Below are 19,209 nucleotides of genomic sequence, written 5' to 3'. Positions count from 1 at the left end.
ATACAAATCAGAGGTCACCGTGCTACCACTTGGTATAGTTCCGCCATAGCCAGAACAAAATTTTTTTTGTTGTAGAGGAGATGGCAGCTGAAGATTTTGCATTTGTATACGTGAATGCGTTAGGCAGTTTTTGCTGGGAAGGCTGTTCTTCCTTTCACTCCACACCCTTAATTTACTGCCTTCCACTCAATTCGTTACATAACCTCAAGTTAAACTGCCAAACTATATAGTAAACAATGAACAAACCTTTAGTAATGGAATCATGGCTTTTAACTGTTTTCCTTTAAAACACTACTTCCTCGTTGACTCCCTCGAAAATACCCCAGTACATTTATAAATAGAGTACGTATTCTGGCGGCTATTATAAAATCACAGATTTAGTATCCAACTTTAATTTTTAAATATCGGGAACCAAGGAAACATATTTGACATGTACAACCTTTGCGACGCTGGTTTCCATAAATTAATTAAAATAAATTTAAACATGTATGTAGCATAAAATGAACAAAATAATATAGGAGTGCGGAGTATTCTTGAACACTGGTGGTACGAACAATAATCTACCTTTTCTGTCAGCAATTAGAAAAGTTACTTAATAAGAGACGAGTGCACTGAAATTTTCGTTTATTACTATGGTTATCGCGCTACCCAATGTCAAAAAATACGCCGACTTCCTCTAAATTTTACATGCTAAATTGTTTTTGCTTTTCAGTATATTTCTCAGTTGTCTTCATAGAGAATCTTAACAATTTTGTGTGATGGTTTTGTGCGATAACTTCATTTTCGTGGGATTTACCATATTCTCCCATATGCGATGCGCTGCAAAATACAAGTAAAAAAAAGTAATCGTTATAAGACTTTAAATGACATGATACTAAGAAAGTGTTAAAGGTTTTCCTCAACCAATATCTGCTTTAGGGGCAGAAATGTGATTTGATGGTATTCTTAACTGCATTCATTAAAAGTTCATGTACCGAATACTTTGTAACTAAATCCATTCACAGCCGTTTTTAACATCTTCAGTTTACCCTGACTGACACTTTCAGCCCAATTCTAAATATTCCCATGGGAGTTGATCCCCCCTGAATGTGTTTCTCCCAAAAATAGTTTCTTCTAACTATGAACTTCTTGGGAGAAGATTTTTCCTATCAATTTTGGCAGAAACAGCTGTTTTGTGTGGGGCTGACAGTTCGTTTACAAAAAACATTTATAAATATTTGGAAAAAGTACAAAGTACAAACCATGGCTCAATAATATGGTTGCTTCATCTCAACAGCTGATTTTTTTTCATTTCACTGGTATAGCGATTGTACGTTTCCCGTAAAATGTAACCAACACATTGACAATAATTTATTGCCGTGGTGGAAAATTTTTTGTAATAAAATGTTTTCACATCACTTTCAGTTATTTTTTCAGTAAATGCATCTAGTTTAGCACATTAATTTCCCACAACACACAAGAATTGCAAAGTTTCATGTTTTCTCTCCATTCCATTCGCCTAATACCAACATGCAGATTTTGACAATCTGAACAAAGGTATGTTGTTGGTACAGATGAGCCAACCATAGAGTTGATTCATGGTAAAAACCATGGTACAATTACCAGGTAGAAGCATAAGTGAAAATGCAACCCTCCTGTGTATTTTGTTGTTGCCGATGGAACATAAACTGTCAATCGGTCTTTCAATTTTTTCTGTCAAAAGTTATGGAAGAAGAAAAATGTCACATATAATTTTCGTCAACAAAGCCAAAACAAAAAAAGAAAAAAGTTGGTTTGCTGATGAAGCTGGAGGAAAAACGCTTTTTGAACAGAAAAGAAAGGTAATTTGCTGATTTTTAAGCTATTGCATAGATTTTATCGCGGGCTTGGCGACTAAATCAATAAAAACCGTAACGGATATTTGTCAAAAAGGTTCGAAATAGTTTCGGTGTTAGCAACAGGCTGATTACATAAAATTGGATCTATTTATGCGAATATTGGTTGTTGTCTTTGGTGTACATTTATCTTCACTACTGCGCTGTAGATGGCACTGGTAACCGCCCGCCAGATGCCAGATGACCTGTATGCTAGATGATGCACACCAACAAACACACACGCGCTGTACAAAATTGCCTTTGTTGCTGTTGAACTTAGTACAGTAATTACGTACATAGTTGTTCCCTTTGATTTTAAGCTATTGCATAGATTTTATCGCGGGCTTTGAGCGTGGCGACTGAATCACAAAAAACCGTAACTGATATATGTACATAAAATCATAGAATAACATATGTTAATAACAGTAAAAGTTTCGGTGTAAGCAACAGGCTGATTAATAAAATTGGATCTATTTATGCGAATATTGGTTGTTGTCTTTGGTGTACATTTATCTTCACTACTGCGCTGTAGATGGCACTGGTAACCGCCATATGCCAGATGACCTACATGCTAGATGATGCACACAAACAAACACACACGTGCTGTACATAATTGCCTTTGTTGCTGTTGAAATTAGTACAGTAATTACTAAGCTATTGCATAGATTTTATCGCGGGCTTTGAGCGTGGAGACTGAATCAAAAAAACCGTAACTGATATATGTACATAAAATCATGGAATAACATCTGTTAATAACAGCAAAAGTTTCGGTGTTAGCAACAGGCTGATTACATAAAATTGGATCTATTTCCCTGCAAAAATCGTTGGACCATGTGTTCCACTAGAGTACTTACCATTATACTCCACTGTAATGCAGCAATGGACCAACTCATCTTTCTACACGAACATATTGTTAGCCGATCATTGCTCGTTTTTAACGATTGTAATCACTACACGATGTTTATTGGACTGTGGGTACTCCATGGATTACTCTGATGTAATGCGGAGCTGGAGTATATGGTCCAGTCCTAGGACATCGCAATGTTAATTGCAGGCATGCTTAACCAACGAAACGATATCATTTCGTTACGATAATCAACGTTAATAAACGAAACGAACTCATTTCGTTTCGTTTATTAACGTTAAGATCGTCAAATTAACGAAATGATTTCGTTTCGTTTTCTGCCATATCAAAACGAAATCAAATCGTTTATGTTGATTATTAATTTCAAACTATGCTAGCAAAGCTGATTGATGGCGGAGTCATTAAAGGTGAAAGCATTAGCCAAGCTGATTGCAACTTTTCTCTTGAATTTTGACAGTACGAACATTTCTCAGAGTATTTTTGACATTACCACCAACGAATTACACAAACAAATTACATGGAGTTTGTGTGTGTATGTACGCTCGTTGTTACCACCTTACGGCTTCACCATGGCTGTAGCATTGCCAGCACAATTCAAACATAAAGTATCACGTTTTTGTTAACGTTTTTAACGTTAACGAAAGCTTTTCGTTTCGGTTAAAAACGAGATACAATTTATTTTGATAATTTCTTTATCGATAATATTTCGAAGTGTTTCAACGGAAACGGTGGAAATTTTTTGATAAACGATTAGCTTAACGTTAAGGTGCATCCCTGGTTAATTGGACCATATGTTTTGTATGAATTGTTGTTAATTTTGGAGCACTCGGTTGGTCCATAGCGAGTACTCCATACATGCATGCATGGAGTACTCGCGATTTTTGCAGGGTTATGCGAATATTGGTTGTTGTCTTTGGTGTATATTTATCTTCACTACTGCGCTGTAGATGGCACTGGTAACCGCCAGATGCCAGATGGCCTGCAAGCTAGATGATGCACACCAACAAACACACACGCGCTGTACATAATTGCCTTTGTTGCTGTTGAACTTAGTACAGTAATTATGTACATAGTTCTTCCCTTTGATTTTAAGCTATGGCATAGATTTAATCGCGGGCTTTCAGCGTGGCAACTGAATCAAAAAAAACCGTAACTGATATATGTACATATAAACAGAGAAGACCGATTAACAAAATTATAGATTTTTCTCCAAGATATCACATTGCAATGCATATTCAGGCGGCTTTTTGGCCGAAGTGTCAGCCGATATCAAAACTATGAAATAAAAGATTTATTTTTATGTGTGTACATCTTTTTTCATAGTAGGGCAATAGGATCGCTTAACACACGTTCTCAGATTTTTTAGCACCAAGAAATAATTATCACAGCATTTTAAGACGGAGCCAGACATTGCTAAATTGACAAATAAACGACTGAATAAGCGGGCCTGAAACGTGATAAAAAATAAATATATACTTGGCGTGATTTATCTCAGAAAATATTAAGGCTGAGCTTCTCTTCAAGTTTGCATCTCGCGCCTTTTTATTTTTTCCTACAAATATACGGGACGGGGCTTTAATTTTTTATCCGACTCCGAACGGCACCTGGAAGGCAGATTAATTTTCACTGAGAACGTTTTTAATGGTAGACATTTTCGGAGTGTTTTTCCAAACCACTTTCGAGGGCGACCCCGCTTAAAAATGATTTTTTGTAATTGAATGAACTTTTTTCTTAAATCTTGTTGTTGCTTTTGCGCGGATCTTGAACCCAGCACCCTCGGTGTGGTAGGCGGAGTACGCTACCACTACACCACGCCGCCAGAGTCTTGAACCAGCAAAAGCAATAAGTTAAGCTTAAATTCTGGTTAAATAACTATAAGATGAAAATAACAAGTATTCACTTTGTTTTGGGAAAATCCCCATTTTTTACCGATCTTGATGAGAAAGTTTATGTTTCATGAAAAATTTACGCTTATTGTGAACCCTAAACAACCTGTTGGAAAGGATATCTTAGTATTCCGTTTTTTCGGGTCGTGTATTGAAAGTTCTTATACAGGTTTTGTAACATTATAAATGTGTCAATTAGGATAATTCACGACTGTTTTTATTAGTTATCTTAGCTGACAAATTGTTTTTGGTTTTTTTAATTTTATTGTTTTGGCCTTGAGCTCGTGTCGAACCTTTAATACTTTATCAATAAGCCCATAAAACAAAAACAATTGTTGATAAACCATGAGCACTTGGGAAATGTCAAACAAAGTAATTGACAATAAACAAATCCAACATTATCAGTGCTTTGCAACAGATGTCGCAACGCTGAATAAATATAGTTGGAAAGAAGGAATAGAAGTAGCAATTTGTCAGCCAAACAAACCACCGCTGTATACCTAAATGGTTAGCGCAGCGTGCCTAAAGCGTACTGATGATGAAGGCTTAGCACCCTTATGCATCTATCTGCGGAGCTATGGCAATAAAATTTTTCAATTATAGAAAAATTAAAAAAACAATAATCATTACAAAATTATTGTTCTGGCCTTGAGCCCGGTTCGAACCTTAGCTGAAAAATACTAAAAGTTTATCCACATTTAAGCAACTCTCCACATTGTTCATAAACTACGAGCCCTCGACTTTCAAAGAATTTCTGCTGCATTAACCGAATTTCGGATCGGAGGAAGATAGGTTCCATCAACTACTAATAGCTGCCCAAAGAACTATAGGTTGACTTAATTTTACATATTTTTTTTCTTTATGTAGAATTATGTATAGTATAAGTCAGAGCCTACTATTCCCAAAATAATGGAGATTTCCTGGCGTGAATGTATTACTGCTGCCAAATAGTAACACATTAACGCGATGTAGGGACTGGAATTCGCGAAGGCCTATATAAATAATTTTTTTGTGACATCTTAAAAATATTGGTACTTCTATTGTTTTTTCAAAAGGAATTTTCGTCCAGACAAAAGATGTGGTGTGGCAACCGTGATCATGAAATAGTGACCAAGGCTGCCAAATTTCAGTGAAAAGTACGCAATTCTTTCTTCAAATACCAGAATGGTACATTTTTTCTGCTGATTTTACCCACAGCGAAACAAATGGAAATTGGAAATGAATATATAGCTAAACTATTCATTTCATAAAATATTTCAACCGAAGTATTATAAATTGCAGATCTTGGGAGGGGGGCGATTAGGACGATCTTATATATTATATGTATATACATAACAGCTAAGAATTTCTCAATTGTATATGTATTTGAAACAAACTTTTTAATTTTCATAAGTTCCAACTCAGAGCAGGAGGTGGGGGGTCGGGGATCGACTCGCTCTACGACTTCATATGGAGTTGTGAGGAACTAATCCATTTGGGACCAGTTGGGAAGTTCTCTTCTTGAAGTCAGAGACTGCTCCCATACCGTGATTGTATTTTCAGGGAGTTTAGATGTAACGAGGTATATTAGTATTGGATACAAGTTCTCCGTAGATACCTGTTGCGTGGCGAGGAGAATCTAAAGACAGTTGTTAACAGAGGATTGCAATTTTTGACTGCCTTCACTGTTCTCAGATATGATGGGCTTTAAATTCATCAGTGTCCGTATTTGGTTATCTACGAGAACACGTCTGTTTTCATATCGAGCTTTTAGGGCTTCCCACGCTAAGGCAAAGTTGTCATCAGTCAAAGGAAATTGATTGACTATTAGAGCTGCCTTTCCTTGCGTTTTGTATCTGAGGTGATACAATTTTTGCGCTTGGGAGAGTTTGGGGTGGTTAATGTAGACCACTGTGAACATGTCACGAAATGAGGGCCATTTTTCATAACCAGCATAAAATGTTTCGGTATCGCGGGGAGGGATTTTTAGCGACATACCAGAATTGTCAGATGGACCTGTTGTGACGGTAGGGGCGCGGGGGTTTTCGCTAAGTTTATCAACTGAAGTTGGTCCTCAATCGGGGCCTTTGTTTCCTCATAAGTTACGAGGCAGGTCATGTATTTGCAATGGGCAGATTTTGCAAATTCGTCGGGCATGTCCTGATCCTCGGTTTCTATCACTTTATCGAATGTCATGAAAATATCCGTGTCGGTAATGAACTTTTTAGGGCCAGACGAGAACTTAAATTTTTTAACTCCTTGAGTCTTGGAGTCACTTTGTCTCTCTTCATCATCACTCATTTTTACTTTTGTGTCCTCTTACCGTTGAGAATTAAACGAAATTTAACTTAGAGAAACTTTTTTTTTGAAGAGAGAGTGTTTGCTTTTAACTGGGTGTGAGGGAGTTACGTTTAAATCTTCACGTTAAATAGCAATCGAGAATAATTTTTTTTATTTATGTAAAGACAATGAGTTATTATTTTTTAAAATTTCACTATCGATATTTTTGTGGACTGTATAAAGAAGGATACAGAGTGAAATATTAAATAACTCGGAGAAAATTTTGCTTTACATGAGAGAAAGCTATATTTTTTAAAACGCTGGTATACGCACTTAACCACTCTTGTACTTGTACCACTGTATGAGATTTTATATTACCGGTTATGTCGTACTCTTTCCCAGTACCAAAAGAATTCAGAACTGAAAAAGGTAAGCGAGTTGGTAATAGGATGCGGGGTGAGAGACGAAATAAACTTCGTTTTAAAATAAATAAAAAAAAAAAAAATTTAAGGCGCGATAATCTCCGAAGAGATCTAAGGCCGAGCTTTTCTTCCAATTTGCGTCGTGCTCCTCTTTATTTTCCCTACAAATTGGCCGGACGGGACCTACATGTTTTATGCCGACTCCGAACGGCATCTGCAAGGCAGATGAGTTTTCACTGAGAGCTTTTCATGGCAGAAATACACCCGGAGCGCTTGCCAAACACTGCCGAGGGGCGAACCCGCTTAGAAAAATTTTCTTCTAATTTAAATACCCAGGGCATACTGTGTGGAAGGCGGAGCACGCTACCATCACACCACGGTGGTCCTTTTAAAATCCTTGTTGTAATTTTCAACAAAAGTATTTATATCAAAGTTATTCGCACAACTGAACGACTCACTGCCATGTGTATGCGATCACTTCAGTACTAAATTTTCTAAGAAATCGAAGCTGCAACTGCGTACAAACAAATATAAATATTTACATGCATGCATATATTTACTGTTGCAAATAAATTACTACAGTCATCCCGTCGCCACGGCAAAAGTTGCTGCCACGAAAATTTCGTTTATATTTTGCTTTTAGTAAATATTGAGCATCAGTTGAAAGCGGTCGGCATAGATGAATGGATCATAGTGTACCTATACAAGTGTGTTCACTAAGCGATAAACGTCAAAACTACAAACAGCCTCGCTCACCTGATGGAAATCTCAGGTCTAGAGTCGCATTTCTGGTCTCAACGACAACATTTTTGACTACCAATCGTATCGACTTTTTCAATTTTTCAATCATTCGGCGCACTCGGTAATGGTATCCATTTTGAATTCGCTGTCATTCCGAATCCAGCGAGTGCCTGTCAGAATGCTTGACAGATAAGTCAACACACTTGTACTTGTACACTATGGAATGGATTTGCAACTCTTTGTTTCGAGAGAGCGCTGTCAAAATGCACATTTTTTATAACATTTGTCAGTGATGCCACTCCAAACAAAAATTAATAGATCTGAATATGGGGAATTTTGACATACATTTCGGCGATTATAGTTTCAATCATTTAAAAAAATGATAGTCGTAAAATATTCATTTCTTTAACTCATTTTACAATAATACTACTAGTTGGAGTCAAATATAAACAAATCTAAGTAAAATTTACATTTTGATTAAAGTAATTAGTCAAATATTGTAACGCATTTAACTAACGGTGAAAACCATATATTCTTTTGAAATTTCAGTAAATCCGACCTATGATAAAATAGTTAATATCATTCAATGGTAGGGCCTATCCTACATGTCTGACGTTCCAGGTTCTGGGATCAAAATGGACTGGTTGCTTCGGGACTTCATATTTACAAAACCTGTTTTAGCGATAACTTTTGATCGGGAAATAATATTTACCCTCCGCCTTCGAACTAATAATATATACACTAAAACAAGTATTTTTATCCTTTTTCGTATAATTTTTGAACGCTATTCTACAGTTGTAGGTCAAACTAAAGTTTACCAAAATTTTTGGCACGTTTTTCGTTTTGGCTGGCACATTTTTTGTTCTGGCACCCGCTTCAGCTGGCGCGAGGGATTTATCTGTGATTGTTGCCAGCATCAACTAGAAGATAAATCCCTCGTGAGAGCGAAAATATGAGAGCGTAAACAAAAGATTCGTATCAATCTAATCTATGGCGGTCGGGTTTGAACTGAATAAAACTAATAAGTAGATATGTATAGCAAACGTCACCAAAGACGTTTATTAATCACCGAAACAAATGAAATGTTAATTATAATACATCATATAAGGTTCCCCCTTTGCGACGTATCTCACCTCAAAGAAATTGAAAATGATGTATCTAAAAACAAGGATGCATAGGTATGTAAGTCTAAAGTCGCACCAGCATAATTTTTTTTAACATTAACATCAAAATTTAATTAATTTAATTTTTTTTAAGGTTTCTATTATAAAAAAAACATAATTGGACCGATTGGAGTTGTAAAGGATATGACAAAAATACGCAGCGATAAAGTTATGGTACAACTAAATTATGATGGATTGCACGAAAAGGTTGCATTTAAGAAATTTGAGTCTCTAATTTGATCAGCTGTACGCCCAAGTATGTGAGTCTGTAAGGTGAACAGCTGATCAATTCATTTGCCTAAGTTTGTGAGTCGGTAAGGTGAACAGTTGATCAATTCATTTGCCCAAGTATGTGGGTCGGTAAGGCCTACAGCTGATCAAATCATTTACCCAAGTATGCGAGTTGGTAATTCATATAACTGACTGGTAAATATCCACGGGTAAGCGAGTTGTTCAGGTATGAATTTCGTAGGACATCGCTGTGTTAAAATTCAGCGATTAATTTAGCAGTAAGACCCTCACTTTGGCTATTACCAACTCATTTCCTATCTACTACCTTTTTTTACTGAATATTCTTTTATATCCGTTTGTATGTGTATACGCAAGTAAGGGAACCGAAAGAATATTGTTTGCGTATTTTATTAATTATGGGGATAAATAAGAAAACTGTGGAGGTTTATGCTATGATAAACAACATGCCTACATGTTTGTATGCGAAATATTCTCTTTGCTGTTAGCTTCGATGTTTACATCAGTGGTCGCCAGCTAGTGAAATAAATATTCGTCCTCACTCCACATATATTATTATTCCCTTTCGATTAGTCGTCGCTGAACAAGCAGAGCAGCAACATCGGAGGAGCTTATTGTTTATTTGCGCATTTCCAAAAATATATTTTCCAAACAAACGCTCATCCGCAGAATGTTTTAATGGTTTAATCGTAAAAATTTATTTTTTTTTAATTTTTCGTTAGACTCGAGCAATAAAAGGGTATTTTTATGGCATATTTACTAATTATTTTTTGAGTGTTAACAAACATGCGTGCATACGTCCGACCTCGTTGATTTTTTAGCAACAACTAAATCACTACCACGACCCAACAGAAGTGGAGATCGAGCGCTTGGAAGTAGGTCGAAGGCAGTTCAAAAGGTTTGCTGCAAGAAACCCTTGGTTCTGCAACCGGTACGATGAGGAAAAAGCGTCGAATGGCAGAATGAAGACACAACGTTCGGCGGAAGGCGACAAGCCTGCTTTCAAGAGGCAGTCCCAAAGCCAAGAGGCAGGGCAGTCGCATAGACACGACAAGTAGGCTAAAAAAAAAACCGAAAACGGAAGAACAACAAAGGCAACACTTAGAGACCAATTGCAAAGCAAGCAGCGGGGCATTCATATGGCTGAGTGGTTAAAGGCATCTGCCTTTACACTGGTATGAATGTTGGAGATTCGAGTTCAATACTCAGCTCCCGAGAAGCTAGCTGATGAAGATATATGAAATTTATAAAAATGTCCTAGTAAACATCGCCGTTTGTAAACTTTGCAATTTTTCTCTAATATCAATAAATTATCTTTTTCTCTCCCAGTTTAGTGAAGAGGATGCTACAACTATGACGTTGACGGTCAGTGGTATGCATGTTACACTGACGTACTTTTACTTTCCTCACGATGAGTCGGTTCCAACGGAGCTTGCCGGCAAGGTAGCTATAGATGAGTTGGGGCCACTTCTATTAGCGGGCGTTGCCAATGCGCACCACGAAGCGTGGGGCAGTGGAGACACCTATCGGTCAATTCATCCAAAACAGAACTGGTCCTGTTCACTAGGAAATATAAGATACCTGCGTTGCAGCTGCCTGTGCTAGCGGGTACTACCCTGACGCTGAGGAACTATGCCAAATACTAAGGAGTACTTTTACTTTCCTCACGATGAGTCGGCTCCGACGGAGCTAGTCGGCAAGGTAGCTCTGGATGCGGAGGGGCCACTTTTATTATCGGGCGATACCAATTCGCACCACGAAGCGTGGGGAAGTGGAGACACCTATCGGTCAATTCAGCCAAAACTGACCTGGTCCTATTCACTAGGAAATATAAGATACCTGCTTTGCAGCTGCCTGTGCTAGCGGGTACTACCCTGAGGCTGAGAGACTATGCCAAATACCTAAGAGTAATTTTGGATAGAAACTATCCTGTAGAGAAAACGATCAGGAGCGAATGAAAAAAAGCAACGGTGGCACTATAAAGCTGTAGGGGAGTTGTTGTGCGAAGATGGGGTTTAGGTTACGTTAGGTTGAACTGGCCGGTCCATGAGGACCTCACATAGACTGATTGAGTACGTAGTGTTACCAGAAGTTTGTTTTAACGACCAAACTGAAAAACCCTATCAAAAACCAGGACCTATGTTATAAAATAACTCCGTCCTCTTGGCAAATACTATAAGCTTAACAGGACTTAAACCACTTGCTGCTTCTAGATCTGACAGCTGTATCACTCCCAATAGCTGGAGTCTTAGTCCGGCAAGTGCAGGGCACGAGCACAGAACGTGCTCGATCGTTTCCTCCTCCAGCCCGCACTTTCTACATCTGATATCATTGACCAAGCCTAATTTAAAGGCAAGTGACGCCAGAAGGCAGTGTCCAGTCAGAATACCCGTCATGAGTCTTCAGTCTTCTCTGTTTTATGATAGAAGCAACTTTGTTAGTCTAAGGTTGTAAGACCTACACATAATCTTCTACACTTTACAGCCCCACGCTTGAACCCACGCCTTTCCCGATTGGTCGATCATGTGCACCTATCGCCTTCGCTTAATCTCGCCCAGTCTAATTCTCTACGGAGCAAGCTTCAAGGGATGCTTTTTCATTCCCATCTATTCCCATATGCCCTGGGACCAATATAGATGTATGCTTCTCCCTGTCCCGATTCTCTCCAGAGACTGCTTGCACCCTAACTTGCATTTAGATGCTGTGCTATGCGAGATTATTGCCTTAATTGCTGCTTGACTGTCAATATAAAAGTTAACACGGTTGCAGCTTAAGCTATTCTCTTCCAGGGCTTCTACTGCTTTGGCTGCCGCTAATATTTCCGCTTGGAAAACGCTACAGTAATCCGGCAGCCTGTAGGATCTGCTTATTTCCGGATCAGCACAGTATACCGCAGACCCTACTCCTTCCACTACTTTGAAATCATCTGTGTACACATATATCGCCTCGTCCGCCATTTGCTTACCCTTCCGCCAACCGTCGACCTCTATTGTGGCGTTAAGATTTCCCTCGAAGCGCAGATGAGGAATCAGGTGGTCTGTTTGTCTTGTGATTGATGACGCTATACTACTATGGCCATATGGTCGGCGCTCAAGCTGCACCGAGGCACCGAGCCTGGTTGCAGTTGTTAATGCTATGTTCTTTGCTACCAGGTCTACAGATGGAAAATGCAGAATGGCATATAGTGCAGCCGTCGGGGTTGTTTTCAGGGCTCGATCGATAGTCTGCATACACCCTTTAAATTTTTGAGGTATGTTGTTTTTTGTGTGGCTTTCCGCCAAACAAGAACTCCGTAGTATAGAATAGGGCTTACAATCGCTGTAAAAACCCATTGAGAAAGAGAGGGCGATAAGCCCCACGTTCACCCCAGCATTCTTTTACATGCACAGAGTGCCGTTGAGGCCTTCTTCACCCTCTACTCTACGTTGAACTTCCATGAAAGCTTACTGTCTAGGATGATTCCTAGGTATTTTGTGCAAAGTTTCTCCTGTAAGGTCACCCCTTCTAACTAAGGCCTGGTCCAATTTGGGACCTTGTACCTCTTTGTAAACAAGACTATATCTGTCTTCTCCGCATTCACTTTCAACCCGACATTAGATGCCCAGGTATGAATATCCCGAAGCGCCCGATATATCAAAGAGTTAATCGTTGGAAGGACTTTCCACTTATGACAATTGCAACGTCATCTGCGTAAGCCGTAAGTTTTACGGTTCCCTCATCGAATCGCCTGAGCAGTTGGTTGATGACCAGCGACCACAGCAGAAGTGATAGCACCCCTCCCTGTGGCGTGCCCCTGTCCACTGATTTCGTGGGATCGTACAATCCCCATTGTGATGTAATCTTCCTTCAATTTAAAATGCAGCCGATCCATCTGATTAAGGCGGGATGTACTTTAATGTAACTAAGACCATTCATAATCGCCCATTTAGAAACATTATTGAAAGCCCCGGCTATGTCCAAGAAGACTCCTAGAGCATCCTCCTTATATTCCAGGGATTTCTCGATGCTTATTACCACCCTATGCAATGCGGTGTCTACCGACTTGCCTTGGTGTACGCACGCTGTATTGTAGAGGGCATCTTTTCATCCACGTTGGACTTTATGTACACATCTATCAGCCTCTCAAAGGTTTTGAGCAGATATGATGTTAAGCTAATGGGTCTATAGTCTTTGCGATACACGTGACCGATCTTCCCCACCTTTGCTAGGAAAGCTACACGAGCAGTTCTCCAAGAGTGCGGTACATGATTCAGCCTTATGCACCCATCGAATATTATTTTAAGCCATTCCACGACCGCCCCACTTGAAACTTGTAGCATGGCCGGGAATATACCGTCTGGGCCCGGCGATTTAAACTTAGAAAACGCTTTCACTGCCCATTCGATCTTGGTATCGGTCACCAAGTCCGGCACTACCCGCTCCGTGATCGAAGTGTGAGTGATGTCTGCTGGCTCTTCTAAACCGTCTCCCGATGGGAAATGTGTGTCCAGAAGCACCTGAAGGGATTCCTTACTATTACGTGACCATTCCCCGTTCTCTTTCTTTATTAGTCCCTGGACTATGTTTCCCCTTGCTAGGACTTTTTTCAACCGTGCTGTTTCGCTAGAGCACTCTATGTCCGTACAGAAACTTTTCCATGAGATTCTCTTCGCCCTGTCAATTTCACGCTTGTAGATCCTCAGTAGATCCCTGTACTCGTCCCGACACGCTTCGCTTTCCGCAGCCTTTGCGAGCTTAAACATTTCTTTTAACTGTCTTCTTAGAAGACTCAGCTCATTGCTCCACCATGGCGGCTTTGCTTTTCCTCTGAATCTTCTTAGAGGCAAGCTTTGTCATACGCAGACATAAGCGTCCTTGTTAGGGATTCATTCTACTCGTCCAGTTCCTCCACACTGGCAACCTCTTTGTGTTGTCCCAGTTCTGTTTCTACCTGTTTCTGGAATTTAGTCCAGTTCGTTTCTTTAGGAGGATGCTGAAGCTGATATACGCATGGTCGGAGAAGGATGGTTTATCAAGAACCATCCAATCGTACCTTGATCTATCACGCTCGGAGCACATTGCTGGATGTTGGACCAATGTATGTAGGGACATTTCCCCTGTTGGCTATCTGCAGATTGGTTTGCAGGATGTAACAAAATAGAGATTCGCCTCTCTCGTTCGTATCTGCTCCTCCCCAAGCATTGTGTTGCGCATTTGTATCTGCACCTATGACCAACCGCCCTTTGCGCCCTTCCTCCTGTACTAGCCTTTTCCACTCCATCGGTGGAACCTCCGCAGCATGGACCATGTAGCAGGACGCCAGGATAAATGCCTGCTTATTCTTTTGCTCAACGGCCACCACTACGAGGCCTCAGTAGTGTAATTAGGCAGCATATATGAATGCAGCTGTTTCCTTAGCATTACTACAGCTCGCACACGTCATTCCGTTTGCGCGTAGTAAACGCCAGAACCGCGCGCGCTAAGTCCAGAAACCATTTCCTCCCGCTGAGAGCCACGGCTCCTGGATCAGCGCCACGTCGAACGAACCCTCCTCAAGGGTTAGGAGGAGTTCGCTCGACGCTACTTTACTGTGTTGGAGGTTTATCTGTAGGACTCCCAGCACCATTGGGCTGTTTGTCTCCCTCCAGCGCCTTCGGTGTGACGTCGTCGTTCTCCCCTTGGCCTTTTGGTTTAGAGTATTCGAGGCCCCCTTCAGCCTCTCGTAACTGTTGTGTCGGGTGTTCCTCTGTGCGAGTCACAGCACCATTTGGCGGCTGGCCCTCTTATAGCACCTTCGTGGTGACGTCGGGGACATCCACCTGTCTTTTTCCCTTAGGCTTTTGAGGTCCTTTTCCACTTCGCCCACCTCTAGCGTGTTAGGATTTTTATCCTCGGGACTTCTTTTCCTGAGTCGCATGTAAATTTTGCCAGTGCCAAAGGACATTTGGCCAAGCTACGTGTACAAAATATCCTCCGCCTGCTTGTTTATTAGGAAGATGTAGAACTGACCTTCCTCCGTAGGCCGAGAAACAGTAAGTACCGTCCAATCCTGTGTCGGCATGTTCGGATTCTGATTCTGCAGTAGTCGCAGTGTATCCTCCGACTTCATCACACATGGTATCCATACCTTAACTTTTGGTGCCGTGGGGCACCCCCCCCCCCCCCCCCCCCCCCCCAATCAAAGGTTTGGAGCGGCTTACTTGGTTGTTCCTGCGTCATCTTAAGCATTAAGCTAATAAGCTCCCTTTCCACAGATCTCCACCTTTCAGTAGTCATTTGTCCGAAAGGACTGCTACGATCAACCAGCGCCACAGTTAGTGACTGCTTGCCACATCACTCATCTTCTCGGGAAAGCCGGAGTCTTAGTGTTATCTCCCTTTGGCACCTCCGAGAAAGCCGGAGTCTTAGCGTTAACTCCCTTTAGCATCTCCGAGAAAGCCGGAGTCTTAGCCTTATCTCCCTTTGGCTTATCTCCTACTTCCGTAGTTGGAACTTCCCTCTGACTCGCAGCTTTCGAGGTAGTCGCTACCTAGCTAATGGGGCCCATCTGTCCATCTGTGATGGGGACTATGGTTCTGAACAGCTTCCAACAGATCAGGTCGATTGCGACCTTTCGGTTCAAGCCGCTGTTCGAAGAACCTGAACGTATCTAGTAGGCATTTTCCTACTGAACAGCAGGATTTGCCGAGTCAATCGGACACCCCCCAAAAACCGTCTCAAGAAGAGCCCAGGCCTTCTGGGTCTAGTGTTGGCCCACAGAGGCCAAACGAGGCAGCGACAGTCCGCCAGCCTGTCCCCCAAAACCCGGCAACAAGGCAACCACCTCGTGGGAGCCACAATGTCAGGAAAGGGAACAAAAAAGGACGAGGACGAACGGCTGAAGAAGCCGTAAAGTCGCTTAACAATAGGGCAAGGAAGGTGGCTACACGTGGCCGCAAAGCCATAAATAGTGTCTCCCCTCCCTATCAAAGCCCAAAAGCAAAGACGTCTGAAATGCCTTCAGGTGAATCTTCACCATGCCAAGGCAGCCTCAGACGTCCTAATTAAAAAAATTTGCAGAAGAAGGTCTGGGAATAGCCTTCATCCAGGAGCCCTGGATTCAACACGGTGCCGTAAAAGGCCTGAACAGTAGTGATGGTAAGTTAATTTATGCCACCAATTCTCGCCCAAGAGCGGCGATGCTTTTAAGCAACAAACTAATGTTTCTTCCACTTTTACAGTTTATGACGGCTGATTTCGTAGCAGTTTGGGCTAAAATTCCAACCCCAAGAGGCGAACAAGAGGCAATCTTGGCCTATGCCTACTTTCCGGGGGAGGAAGAAACGGCCGCAACAACCGAAACAATAGCCCCCATCAGATACTGTCAGCAAATTGGCACGCCATGGATCCTCTGCTGTGACGCAAATTCCCATCATAAAACATGGGGTAGTACGAACATCAACAACAGGGGTGAGTACCTCCTTGAGTTTATCAGTAGTAATAATATAAGCATTATCAACCGGGGCAATGAACCCACCTTTTTAAATGCTATTAGAGAGGAAGTTTTAGATCTTACTCTGTGCAGCCATAATATGGCCAGCACCGTCATTAACTCAGGAGAGGAATCAATGTCGGACCACAAACACATTGTATTCCACTTTGGTCACTTTCCGGAACACATGCCAGCTTTTAGAAATCCCAGGAAAACGAACTGGGAGCCTTTTCGTTTTATTATTGAGGAAACTGGTAACAGCTTACAGCGACCCATAACCACCATGCAGGAGCTTAAGAAGGAAGCTGAACAGCTCCACTCAATTAAAACAGCTTTCAATGAAAGTTAACCCCAAGGAAAGATACGTACACAACGCGATGTGCCTTGGTGGAACAAAAAGCTTGGGCAGCTAAAATGCCAGGCTAGGAAACTGTTCAATAAAGCGAGATCTATGGGCGACTGGGACTCATCCAAAATCGCTCTAACATCTTACAATAAAGAACTTAGAAATCTGAAAGGGCTACCAGGAGAGCACTATGAAAAGATGAATGATCTTCCAGCATCGGTTCGACTACAAGAAGCCCTTTCTAGAGATCACAGAAATGTAAATAGGACGTTGAAAAAAACAAATGGGAGCTACACCACGCGGCCGAAAGAAACGATCAAACTATTTTTGCAGACACACTTACCTGACTGCACAGCAGGCTATCAATCACCACCCATAATGGCAGATTTTCCAACCATCAGCGGTAATGAAAAAAAGCCTTGCAACAAAACTCACCACTGTGAAACGAGTGCAATGGGCTCTGTCTAATTTCAGCCCATACAAGTCACCAGGATCGGATGGGGTCTACCCTTGTCTGTTACAGGAAGGGATAAAGCATACAGCCCCAGTCCTTTCCACTTTATATAAGGCATCACTACTGCTCGGCCAGATCCCGAGCAGGTGGGCAGAGCTTAAGGTAGTATCCTTACCAACGCCAGGAAAACCCGAGCAACTGCCCTCGTTGTATCGACCAATGAGCCTGAGCTCTTTTCTCCTAAAAGGTATGGAGAAAATCTCAGATCAGCATATCAGGGAGGTCAATCTAAATAAACTCCCTCTGTGTAGGAATCAGTTCGCCTACCAGTCAGGGAAATCCACTGAGACCGCTATTCAAAGTCTCATGGTAAAAATCGAAAAGGCTCTAGAGTCTAAAAATATAGCCATCTTCGCTTTTATTGATATATCAGGAGCTTTCGATAACACAACACATCAAGCTATCGAAAAAGCTATGATTGACAAGAACATAAGCCCTACAATAATACGATGTATGCTGTCCATGATAAAGAGTAGAAAAATCCATTTGGAACTGTGAGGGACAACTGAATCAATTGCGGCCACAAGAGGATGCCCACAAGGAGGTGTGCTACTGTTATAGTGCCTTTCACCCGGAGAAGGAAAGTATCCATCCCAGAACCATCCCTGGGTAGTACAAAAATACAATTCTCAATGGAGGCTAAATATCTAGGGGTCACACTGGATAGAACCCTCACGTGGAATGCTTATTTGGATGCTACCCTAAACAAGGCAATAAGAGCTTTCTTCGCCTGTACTCGTCTCCACGGCAAAACATGGGGGATATGTCCAAAAATGGTATATTGGACATTTAATACTGTTGTAAGGCCAACAGTCACCTATGCTTCCCTAGTTTGGTGGCGGAAAGCCACGCGAAGAACGGCAACGGCTAAACTAAGCAAACTGCATCGACTATTTTGCGTTGGCATAACGGGTGCGATGAGAACCGCCCCTGCTGACGCGCTCAGTGCTTTAGTGGAAATACCTCCCTTCCCTATTCTGATAGAGAAAGGGGCAACACTAGGTGCACTAAGACTTCCAAATATTTCTGAGTTGAAGCAAGGAAATATGATAGGACATAAGAACGCTTCCCAAGGCAGCCGGTTCTATGTACCGGAGCTCTTCTGACCCCGGTTCTGAGAAATGGTTTTGCTGCATCTGCCGGAAAAGAATATTTTTAGGACGGCCATACTATGTTCAGTGTGTCTCGTGTAAGAGATGGTTGTATCGGACAGGTTGTTCTGGGCTTGATCCCAAAACCCGACGTCCACGTAACTTTTATAAATCTTTTGTGGCTCCTTGCTGTTCACGTCCAAAGGGCGTCCCGTGGTCTACGCCTTGGCGCCCCCACTACCTTCCAGTAGCCCAGCTGCTCAGCAAGCCACAACTACTACCCGTTGCTGCTCGCGCCCCGCGGCGCCAACAACTCAAACGTCTGCTACCACTTATAACTACTATCTCCGTAGTAGAGTCGATAGCAATG

At 41.5% G+C, this 19,209-nt stretch overlaps 1 protein-coding gene across 1 annotated transcript in view; it reads right to left on the bottom strand.

Moving 5' to 3' along the window:
• Window positions 1-357: 357 nt before the first annotated feature.
• Window positions 358-19,209, bottom strand: part of LOC137233507 (uncharacterized) — a 340,694-nt gene continuing 321,842 nt past the window's right edge. Inside the window, exon 6 of the mRNA XM_067756572.1 lies at window positions 358-819. Coding sequence (XP_067612673.1) covers window positions 684-819 — 136 coding nt within the window. The 3' untranslated portion in view covers window positions 358-683. The remainder of the gene's footprint in view (window positions 820-19,209) is intronic.

The sequence above is a fragment of the Eurosta solidaginis genome, chromosome 5, assembly GCF_040869045.1.
Source record: "Eurosta solidaginis isolate ZX-2024a chromosome 5, ASM4086904v1, whole genome shotgun sequence".
Taxonomy (NCBI): Eukaryota; Metazoa; Arthropoda; class Insecta; order Diptera; family Tephritidae; genus Eurosta; species Eurosta solidaginis.
Note: the sequence above shows the minus strand (reverse complement) of the source record. Positions and strands in the feature narration are given on the sequence as shown.